Source organism: Candoia aspera, chromosome 9 (assembly GCF_035149785.1).
Source record: "Candoia aspera isolate rCanAsp1 chromosome 9, rCanAsp1.hap2, whole genome shotgun sequence".
NCBI lineage: Eukaryota > Metazoa > Chordata > Lepidosauria > Squamata > Boidae > Candoia > Candoia aspera.
This window is the reverse complement of record NC_086161.1, coordinates 2,637,341-2,648,191: the sequence shown is the minus strand read 5'-3', so window position 1 is coordinate 2,648,191 and position 10,851 is coordinate 2,637,341. Positions and strand designations below refer to the sequence as shown.

General features: G+C 47.5%; 1 protein-coding gene across 1 annotated transcript; it reads right to left on the bottom strand.

The window, feature by feature from the left end:
• Positions 1 to 1,269: 1,269 nt before the first annotated feature.
• Positions 1,270 to 6,256, bottom strand: LOC134502836 (interleukin-18-like). The gene is made up of 4 exons (XM_063311353.1): positions 6,169 to 6,256; positions 4,385 to 4,534; positions 3,358 to 3,500; positions 1,270 to 1,951 (listed from the first exon to the last, which is right to left on the bottom strand). Exons 1-4 carry the CDS (start codon positions 6,254 to 6,256, stop codon positions 1,715 to 1,717), a joined length of 618 nt encoding a protein of 205 aa, XP_063167423.1. The 3' UTR covers positions 1,270 to 1,714.
• Positions 6,257 to 10,851: the final 4,595 nt, after the last annotated feature.

The following is a 10,851-nucleotide window of genomic DNA, read 5'->3' as shown; positions in this document are numbered from 1 at the left end:
CTAACAAAAGAAACATACAGTACAAAGTACGACTTGACACATAATTAAAACCAACTAAAAATTAGATTGACACAGAACCCATATGGGCAGGTTTGGAAAAACAGCCTTGCTTGGATATGTCCTGGCATGTCAGATACTTCCAGATTTTTCAGAAAAGAAGGGTGAAAGTACCTCTTAACGGCCTACAGAACAGACTGTGGTTTAACGGGAACCCTTCAGCTCCCTGCGTATCTTTATCTCAGCGTCAGCGTGGAGCTCAAATGTGTCAGATGGAAGTCATGTACACATTTAGGCCACAGAATTGCCTCTTGGCCAAAGCCAGTCCAGCTTCTGCGTATCCTTCATGAGGTTGAATTTAGCATGGGCTGGGTACCCAATGTCTGAAATGCCATATACACTGTGCAGCTTAGAAACAACTATCTTTGTATTCCTTTTCAGTCATAAGGTCTAGAAACTTGCTTTAAAATTAAACATTTCCAGAGTGTGCCAAAACTGCGATCAAAACCTCCTTTGTCTTTATTTCTCCATAAGGGGTGGTTTGACTTCTTGACACTGAGATTGCAACTGGGTTGTCTTTTGGCTCCAGACCGGGGGCGGGGGGATCTCGATCTTTGTTTAGGAAAAGAAGTTGTGATGTCGATCCTGGCTGTTAATCTTGCTGTTAGTCATTTTGGGGAGGGGATATTATTTGCACCCTCTTTTCTTCTGGTGCCCTTCCTCTGTGTGCATCTACTTTCTGATTGCAGTGCGGGAGTTTCCCTGCATTTTGAAATGCGTTGTTTATAATAGGCTAGAATACGTTGTTTGAAAAAAGCAAAAAATAAAGTGATTAGTAAATTTATGCACACCTAGAATTGGTTACCAAAATGATTTATCCATAACAGTTTTTTAAAAAAGGGTAACTTAAATTTGCCAAATCACAGTCTGTTCATTTGCAAGTACACAAATACTTCTGTGCTTCATCACCAGGGCAAGGCAGATTTTTCTTGAGCTCATGTCCTCTCTGCTAAGTGGTTACTTTTCAAGTGACTGAAAGGAAGCTTTAGTCATAAGGCCTGACCTGCTTCAGACTTGACATTCAGCCATGAATGTCTCTTTAACTGCTTTTACTTCCCTTTTTTCCCTGCTTCTCGGGTGGAGCAACAGATTTGGTTATATAACTGAGTCAGTAAGAATGCAATGAGCGTATCGACACCCCCCACTTTGCCTGAATGCTGTAAAGTTAATGCAAAGTACAAGAATACTTCCAACAAATAGTAAGAAAAAAACTTCTGGATTGATTTTAATTTTTATTAAAAATAAAACGTCTCAATTTAAAAAATAGTCCATTAGAATAAGCAGAGACAAGAAAGTTTAAAATGTTAAGATTCCATTAGATTTATCTAGCGTTTTCTGTTTGGATATTACCTAATTTTCATTTATTGCTAATCAACTGGGATCAGAATTCCTTGCAAAACTGGGTATTCATGTGGCTTTCCTTAGTACAATTATTTTTAATTTACACCACCAAATTATAGATACTGTTAATTAGGCACTTCTACTTGTTCTTCACTTGCTATTTGATAAGTTATCAAATATCAAGCCAGGGGAATTAATCAGCAATTTTGTAATAAACTTTCTAGCAATTCCAGTAAAGCTAAATCAACTATTCCTTTAAAACCTGCCCCTTTTTTACTGCTTGCAGTCAAGTTTATTTTTTACTTGTATTTCCTTATCAGAGAGGCGAGGAGTGGTGCAGCTTTGTTGATTCATCCACTTCGTCCGTGAGCTCTACTTTCTTGGCCACCAGCTTGGTTGCACTGCTACCTTCATCCCACTCAAAGGCCAGGAAGTAGCCACGTTCCAGGGCAGATTCAAACCTGAAAAACTGCCTGCTGCCATCGGAAAACCGTGTTTTGATGAAGATGATGTTGCTGGTGTCTCCTTCGATGTGTTGGGGAACGCCTCCTGCCTGAAATGGAGACCAGACCATCCTGAAAGGGACCCCAGCGTGGCGGGAATAGAGCAGTGTTTCTCAACCTCGGCCACTTTAAAATGGGTGGACTTCAACTCCCAGAATTCCCCAGCCAGCTTTGGGGAATTCTGGCAGTTGAAGTCCACGCATCTTAAAGTGGCCGAGGTTGAGAAACACAGAAATAGAGTCAGCTGGATTCCCAGGGCCCCCTTGGGAAGGGTCTGAGCGAGAGCCCACGATTGGGCTAAGCAGCTGGTTTGGTGCTACAGTTGTTTGATGGGAGACTGAGGCTTCTTTATGTTTAAAAACGCAAATCTGCATTTTGGTTAGTTAAGCTCCGTCTTAAACTCCAATCCGTGCAAGCAGCTTGTGCCTTTTATACTTGTGGGGGGAGGGCAATTAATTGGGAGTCATTGAAACAGAGACTTCTCCAAAATAGTCCTCCCTGTGGCAGGTGAAAGGAGGGGATTTTTCATTCAGGTTTGGCCTCTTTGGACCCCAGCTGCTACTGTTACTGTGGACTTGGCTCACCCAGTGTGCTGAATGCATAGCCGCTAAACCAGGACCTAACATCCAGTCTGAGAAAATTTGAACAGATAGTTTGGCGTTAGGTAAATCCAGAAGCTAGAGTTCATGATCTGAACTCTTAGCAACAGTTAATATAAGGTATAGTTTGGCATTACCTCTGAACCAGTCTTAATATGATAAACATGTCCTTGGATATGGTTAAGTCTAAACCTTTTTAAGCTCAGGTTTTCCAAATGAATCCAAGCTCTCTTAGAACTTTTAAGTGCGGCTGTCTAATAAACAAAATATTGCCAGTCTCTGCTTTAACCAAAGCTAGCCCTGAATTTTATGGTCAGGTGTATAGTTCAAGGTCTCCCTTGTCTCTAGAATTTTTTGCATTCTCAAATAAGGAGATTATCAATGATGCAATTCCACAGGTACAGAATTTAAAAAATAGTGCTGATTCTGGGTGCACCGTGCTTCAGAAATAATTCAGTGCACATGGGATCACAATGTAAGGTCTGCCTGCAGCTCTTTAAAACAGTTGCATCCTTTCCCAAGATCACATGGCAGTTAGGGCAGCCATGTGAGCCCAGAAAAGACGCAGCTGTTTCAAACAGTAATAGGGTGTCATGAAGCTCTGTTTCTGAATAACTTCTGGAGTGCTATACAGCCCTAGCATTGTTATTTTTTATTTATTTAAACAATTTATCTGGCTGCCCATCTCATAGCAATGACTGTAGACGGAGTTCAAAAATTAAAACCAACAATAATTACACCAACCATCTGGATAAACAATGTCTAAGGTCACTGAAATAATTCCCAATTTACAGTAGGAAAAAAAACAAAACGGATCAGCCAACCTCTTGGCCCCATGGCAATTGGCAATGGCATACCTTAAATTTCACCTTCATTCTGTTTTCTCCTTTCTCCACATACATATGGTAAGTTTTGTGATCCCATTCGACAGTGAAGACCACTGACAGTCCTGTTGGCTTAGAGTCTTGGTAACTGTGGATGTCAAATTTGATTCCTGGTACTGCAGGCAAAAAACTTGGGTTAGATTTCTTCTCGTAGGTGTCCCCCAGTAGGTAAGAAAACCCCAGACTTGGCTGCTATCACCTTCTACTTCCATGAAATCTCTATGAATGTTTCTCAGTCCAAAAACTACTCAGTGAATGCACCAAGAAGTCTTAAAAGCTTGTTCTATCGCTGATTTTTTTTAAAGTCACTTGTTGAGGTGGGTAGCTATAGAAATCAAATCATTCAATCAGTAAAGCTAGAAGAAGAAAAGAGATGGTTTTGTTATGACTTGCCATGGTCTTTTAGAGGCAATCAACATTCTGAGAAAGCAAACTGTAGTTCTTTGCTTAGGGCTAGAAAGGACTGTGATGGAGTTGAATGCTGAGAAAAACAAATACCTACAATTAACCACTTTTTTTCAACTTGAAATATGACCTCTTGTGACTTGAGCTGTTGTTCGTATTTTGGCAAAGAAAGGTGTGTGAAACACCTTTGCTGAAGAATGCAGTGTACCTTAAGTGCTTGCTACTAATGTCCTGAAGGATCAGTACATTGTCTGGAAAAGGCAGCCATAGAATTTCAGCAGACTTTGTGGATCACTTAAACGCTTTTGTGGCCTTAAGAATTGTCTTGAAAATCTATGAAGAAAGGGGTTTCACCGTCCCCTGTTTGGAACCCTGCCTGTTCCAATAATAAATGCTTCTGACACGTAAAGAATAATTTCCCAAGGTACTCTCTACCTGCATCGTTTTTTCAAAGCTACTTTCAGTCCTGGCCTGCAGTTGCTTCTCCTGTTCCAAAGTTCTTTTCCAGGTGCATGAAATACGAGAAAATATGAAAATATACCGGGGACCCCTATAACCTGTTCAAGCATGCAGAGGTGCAGAACAGTTACTCTACCTTCCAGAATTTCCTGGTCTGTTATGTGTTCAAATACTGCAGGGAGATCTTCACAAGCTGGCTGTGCTACGAGAACATGATTATCTTGGTTCCGGAAGACTTGGGCACATTCCTGTTTTCCAGATTTTCTCCAGCTGTCTGCTTCTAGAACTTAGAAGATGATGATAAATTTGGCGTGAGAACAGGGACTACATTTTCTCTTCCTGAATGTACTTGCACTCTGATTTTTTAAAAAAATGTATTTCATAGTTCAGTTCTTTGTCTTTGAAAAGAACTATATATTAAATAGGCAGAAATGTAGAGAAGAAAAAAGAAACCAAATGCTCTTTCTGTCTCTGCCCATTACTTTGCAACTGACTTGTGACCTAATTTACTTTTAGTTTATTATTAATTTGCTCTCCTCAGATTGTATAAATCTTTCACCCTACTATAATTTATTTATTTATTAATCAAATTTATCACTGCCCATCTCCCAAAAGGGAGTCTGGGCAGTTTACAATAAAACAAAAATATAAAACTGTAAAACACTATAATATATAATACAATAAATACAATAAAAACCTCGATGGCTGGAAGTTCTTTATGATTTGCAGGCAGAGCTGGGTCCTTCTAAGAAACTAACCATCCCCAGGAATGGCTACTCTCCCTCCTGCCCCAGGCATAATTACAGAACCAGGTCTTTAGCTGTTTCCTAAAGTCCAGCAGGGAGGGAGCTAATCTCACTTCCGGGAGAAGGATATTCCAAAGGGCAGGTGATATTGCAGAGAAGGCCTGCCTCCTGGACCCCGCCAGATGGAATTCTCCTGCAGACGGGGTCCGCAGCATGCCCCCTCTACACGACTGGGTGGGACGGGCTGATGTGATGGGGAGGAGACGGTCCCTTAGGTAACCTGGCCCCATGCCATGCAGGGCTTTAAAGGTGATAACCAACACCTTGAATTGGACCTGGAAGCAAACTGGCAACCAATGCAGCTCGCGGAGCAAAGGGGTGACGTGTGCTGATCTTGGGAAACCCAGGATCGCCCGCACAGCTGCATTTTGCACCAGCTGTAGCTTCCGGATACTCTTCAAGGGTAGCCCCATGTAGAGCGCATTGCAGTAGTCTATATGGGAGATAACCAGGGCATGAGTGACCGTTCGCAGGGACTCTCACTCCAGGAAGGGGTGTAACTGTTGCACAACACAAAGTTGCACAAAGGCCTTCCTAGCCACGGCTGCCACCTGCTCTTCGAGCAGGAGCTGTGAGTCCAGGAGGACCCCCAAGTTACGCACCGGGTCTGTCTGGGGCAGTGCAGCCCCATCCAGAACTAAAGATGACAATTTCCCAGAAATCGAGGAGCCATTAATCCACAGCCACTCCGTCTTCCCCGGGTTCAGCCGCAACCTGTTGTCCCCCATCCAGGCCCCCACGGCCCCCAGGCACTCGGAAAGGGTGGCCACAGCATCACTTACTTCACCCGGGATGGAGATGTATAATTGGGTATCATCTGCACATTGATGATACCTCACCCCGTAGTGACGGCTGATCTCGCCCAGCGGTTTCATGTCGATGTTAAAAAGGAGCGGAGGGAGTACCGAACCCTGCGGCACCCCACAAAGGAGGGGCCGCGGGCCTGATCTCTCGCTCCCTATCAACACCGACTGGGACCGACCCTGGAGGAAGGAGGGGAACCAGCGCAGAACCCGGGTATATATAATATATATAAATATAATATAATCATATTTGCGCCTTGATGTTCAGCTGGGTTAGTGAAATGATGTGATCTTTTCATATGAACCATTACCAAAATCACGGATAAAAGGTGACAGTGGGGGCAAAAATGGTTCCACATATTTTGAGGTTTCATTATGGGTGTGATGATATAATGCCATCTTATGAAATAGCAATCTGATAGAAAAGTGGAACATTTTACAGCATTTCAGATGCAGAGAAATGTTTGTGCTTACCTTGTTCTTTGTTCCAGTAGCAGAGGGGAGGGAGAGAAAAAAAAAGGGGGGGGGAATACTAAGTCAGTGTCTGAATTCAGGCAGGTGATCATTTTGCCCTTTCACTATGCCCAGAATAAGATAGGATCCAGGTCTTTAGGCCTCCCTCCTTCCTTAGTGCCAGCTGATGTGGAGCCAAAGAAATTGCCACTGGGGTTGTGATGTTAACAGAAACCCATGCGTCGTATTTAAAAAAACCATATACCCAGTGCAGTTTTCCATTTTGGAAGCTGCAGAAGCTCCACAGCTTCCTCATTCCAGGCACTCCCAGGCGTAGCTGGCTCCCTCCGCCGGGCAAGCCCTGGGCTCGGCTAAGCGGGGCCACACAACCCCCCCCCCCCGGGTCCAGCTCGAAGGCCCGACTGCCGCGCAGCAGCCGGGAGGCGCCCAGACTTACCTTCGAAGTAGAGCACCCCCTCTCCATCCAAGTGCACTGGGAGCATGGAGATCGCGGCACTGCACATCTTCGCTCTCTGGGAAAGGGGAAGAACGGGTGGCGGGGCACGTGAGCGGCGCCCGGACCTTCCCCGCTCGCTCAGCGCATCAGGAGCTGCTGCTGGACCAGCCCGAGGTCTCCGGCGCGGAAAGCGGGCGACCGACGCCCCCGAGGCCAGGGTGCGGAGCGCCCGGGGGGGCGCGGGAGGGAGAACCACCAGAGCCCGCCCCCTCCCTCTCTCCCTCCCGCCGGCCGTCCCGCGCCGGGGGCGCTTCGGGCGGTCCACTCGCTCCTCCGCCCCCCGACTCAAGACCCGCCCGGGCGGCGGGCAGGGCCCGGAGGAGCGCCCGGTAGGCGGAGGAGGGTGCCCCGCCGCCCGCCCGGGGGCCGCCCGCGCCGCCCGCCGCCCGCCGCGCGCCCACCTGCCTGCCTGCCTGCCTGCCGCGGCGCCCGGAGCGAGGTTCGGGCAGCTCGCCGGACGACGGGAAAGGCGGAGCGCGCCCCACTCGGCCCGCCCCCCGCCGAAGGGGTTTCCCCTGGGGACGCCGGACGAGGACGCCGGCGCCCCCGGTGATCCCGCAGCCGCCCTCGTGCCCGCGCGGGCACCCAGTCGCCCGCGCCCCCGCCGCCTCCCGGAGCCGCGCGGGCGGGACGGAGCTCTCCGTCCGCCGCGGTCAGCCGCGCCGCCCGCGCTCCCGCGCCCGTGGGAAGGGTCGGCCCGAAGCCAGCCGCGCGGCTCCGACCTGCGCGGGGCGGGCTTGGCCTTCTCCCCGCGGCGAGAGCGAAGTGGCAGAGCCCCCCCGCACCTTCTTCTCGCGCCGCCCGCGCGGAGGCTCCTGCGGTGGCCGCGGCCGGGCTGAGAAGGGGCTTCCTCCCGCCGGTTCCTCTGGGCCTGGTGGGCACAGGGGGCGGCGCGGGCGGCGGGCGCGCGGGTCTCTCCCCTTGGTGGAGGCGCCGAGCGGGACGGGCGAGGACACTCAGCCGCCTGCGCTGGCCGCAGTCCAAAGGTGGAAAGGAAGCCCGTAATCGGGCGCGGGCGGGTCCTGCTATCTCCCGTGCAGGAACGCGGGAAATCAGCTGATGTTTCTCGACCTCGGCAACTTTAAGACGGGTGGGCTTCGACTCCCAGAATTCCCCAGCCAGCCATGCTGGCTGGGGAATTCTGGGAGTCGAAGTCCACCTGTCTTAAGGTTGAGAAACCCTGGTGGAGGGAGACAGAAGCTGGACTGACGGAAGGCAAGACTGAAGGGCAGGGGCAGTTTCCCCTCCAGGTGGAATATCTGGACCCCAGAGCTACGTGCTGTATTTTCAGGAGAAACGTGCCCCCCTTCCCCCCATGCACTGGGTTCAATATCATCATTGCTTGTGTGGGATGGTCTGCTTATTTGGGGGGGGGGCTGTTTTAAGATGATACCAAGTCTGCAAATTAATTTAAAACTAGGCTGACCGTATTTCCTTGAGACAAAAACAGGACATTGGGATGGCAAAACGGGATGGGGTTCGACTTATGTAATATTCCGTATTCACGAAAAAGACGATAAAAAGGGTTATCGTCAGTAAGCGGGGAAGGTGCAGGAAGGGGAGGTGCGGCAGTGGCTGGCTTCGGAGAGGCTGGTGCCAGGGTGGCGCTGGGCAGGGAGGTTGCTGGAGGGCTGCGAGCTGGGACGGAGGAGAGGAACGGAGGAGTCCCCGACAACCTATTCCTCTCTGGTATGCCCTTTTATTTTATTGTCTTCCCGCTGTTTTGGCTTCATTTCTGCCCGGCGCCCTTTTCTGACCATCTTCCGCTGCACTGATTGGCGGCAGCAACTCTTCCTCTCGCTCACCGCCGATCAGCTGTTCCTGCGGTTCAGCTCTGGGTTTCCCGCCGGATTGAGAACTACTGCCAAGTCAGCCTCCTTTTCAATTTCAATTTTTTCCCACTTTTCCCAATAACGGCTCCGTTTTTAAAAAACAGGACAAAAGTGACATTCATATTAAAACGACGGGACGGTCGGGAAATGTTAAAAAAATGGGACTGTCCCGTTCAAAATGGGACTATGGTCAGCCTATTTAAAATGCCCCATTTGTATTCCCATCTTAACAGGAATTACTTCCCATCTGATGAATTTGCCTGAGCCACCATAAAGTGGCTAATCCTTCTTCGGGAGCTGCTAACAGTATTCAGGCAAGATCCAGGTTGACTTTTCTTCCCACTAGTTGGCCTTCTTAAGAATTTTATTAAATTAAATCGAATGTCATTAAATGTATTTTAAATTTTATTGAATTCAGTTTTTCTTTGCATAAAAGCCTAAATACATGCCACTTGCTGGCCCACTAACAGCTTTTTATACACCCTCTGAGAGCCAGTTTGGTGAAGGCAGCAGGCTAGAACCGGGAGAGGGTGAGTGCTAGTCCCGCCTTAGGCACAAAGCCAGCAAGATGACCTTGGGCCAGTCATTCTATCTCAGCCCCAGGAAGGAGGCAACTGCAAACCACTTCCGAAAAATCTTGCCAAGAAAACTGCAGGGACTTGCCCGGGTAGTCTGGGAGAATTGGTCACAACTGAATGGACCTTTTTTAAAAAAAAAATACACCCTCTAATGCTGCTGATTTGTCACAGTTGTATTCTTCCTAACAGGTTGACAAAAGACTGAAGTTTGCTAGGAGATTAATCTATATTCTTAGTAGAAATGAATTGGGTTAGGGTTTTTGGAGAAGCCAGTGAATTCTGTTACATAGCCTATTAAAACATATTTTCTGTAGCCCTTTGATTGAGAAATGTCAGTGGAATCATACTTGCTGTTTTTCTTTAAAGAATTGCAACATTTGAACCTATTTAGACTTCTGTATTTTGCTATTTCCCATTCTTCTGACACATTCGTTTCCTGGAGGGTTGCTTTGCCTGTTTTCCTGAATGCTGGGGAGTGGGGGTCTGCATGACCGCCTGCCATCCACCTCCTTGTGAAATAACTTGGAAACCTCCCACCAGTGCTTGATCTTCCCTTGCTCCATAAGCATCTAAAGGCCGGCTGAGCCCCATCCTCCTCCTTCCTTGTGGTGGTGGGGCTAATAAACTGGGTCCAAGGAGCTGTTAACAGGTGCTCAGAGCTCTGGACTTGCCTGCTGGCCAAATGGGATGAGGAGGAGCTGTGTGGGGGGTGGGTGACTTCTGGGTGGAGAGGTTCCAGGTGGGTGGAGATCCCAGGGGAGGGGAAGGGGGCAGAGGTGGGAAGCAGGGCTGAAACGCCATGGTGCAGCTAACTGGTTTCCTGGCTGGGTGGATCTCCACCTCTGTTTAGACCTTGGACTCTTGTTGCATAGAATTTTAGACTTTATTATTAGTGTTTTAATAAAGAAGCTAATAGCATTTTAGCATGGCATCCATGCCTCCTTTTGAAGCTTAGGAAACCACATTCTTCCTTTGAGCCAGGGCCATTTCCTCTGATGTACAAAAACTTGCCTCTTCAGCAACCAAACAATAGGAGTGCATTCTGATGTCCTTGATTAAAGTTGCAAGTGTTAAAAGAAACAAACCCAGGTGGAAAAGGAGGAGATGCAATATATTTTAAGGGTGTCTGTCTTTTCTCACATCAAAACAAAGCACATCAAAGTCTTTTATTGTTTGATTTGTTGATTTCTGATGCATCATATATATAAATATATGTATCCTTGATTTCTGTACCCTACATAAAAACTTGACCACCCCCTTAATAAATGCCTTTCACTTTGTCAGAAGTACTTGTAGTTTGTGTTGTTGGGGTGTGTGTGTGTGAAAAAGCCACTTTGTATTGGGTGTTTTTCTCTCAAATTCAGGGACTAGGTTCTTTCCAGATCCATGCCAACTGGATTGCCTGAGCTAAAATAGGAGGAGGAAGGAGTATTAGGTACGTTCACCGCCTTGAGTTATTTATAAAAAAAAAAAAGGTGGGATAAAAATAAATATAAATAAATATTCGTTTCTCCCCAACTCAGTTATCCTCCTGGCTAAGCCATGGATTGCTTGACATGCTAGTCATAATGTTTCTAGGCAACAATAAATCCTGGCTTAGGAACTGCAGTGGCC

Coding starts and splice junctions, on each gene's coding strand:
- LOC134502836 (XM_063311353.1), bottom strand. CDS start 6,256: ATGGCATTATATCATCACACCCATAATGAAACCTCAAAATATGTGGAA. Junction 3,501..4,384: donor AGACCAGGAAATTCTGGAAG/GTAGAGTAACTG, acceptor TTTTGCCTGCAG/TACCAGGAATCAAATTTGAC. Junction 1,952..3,357: donor GAATGAAGGTGAAATTTAAG/GTATGCCATTGC, acceptor TCTCCATTTCAG/GCAGGAGGCGTTCCCCAACA.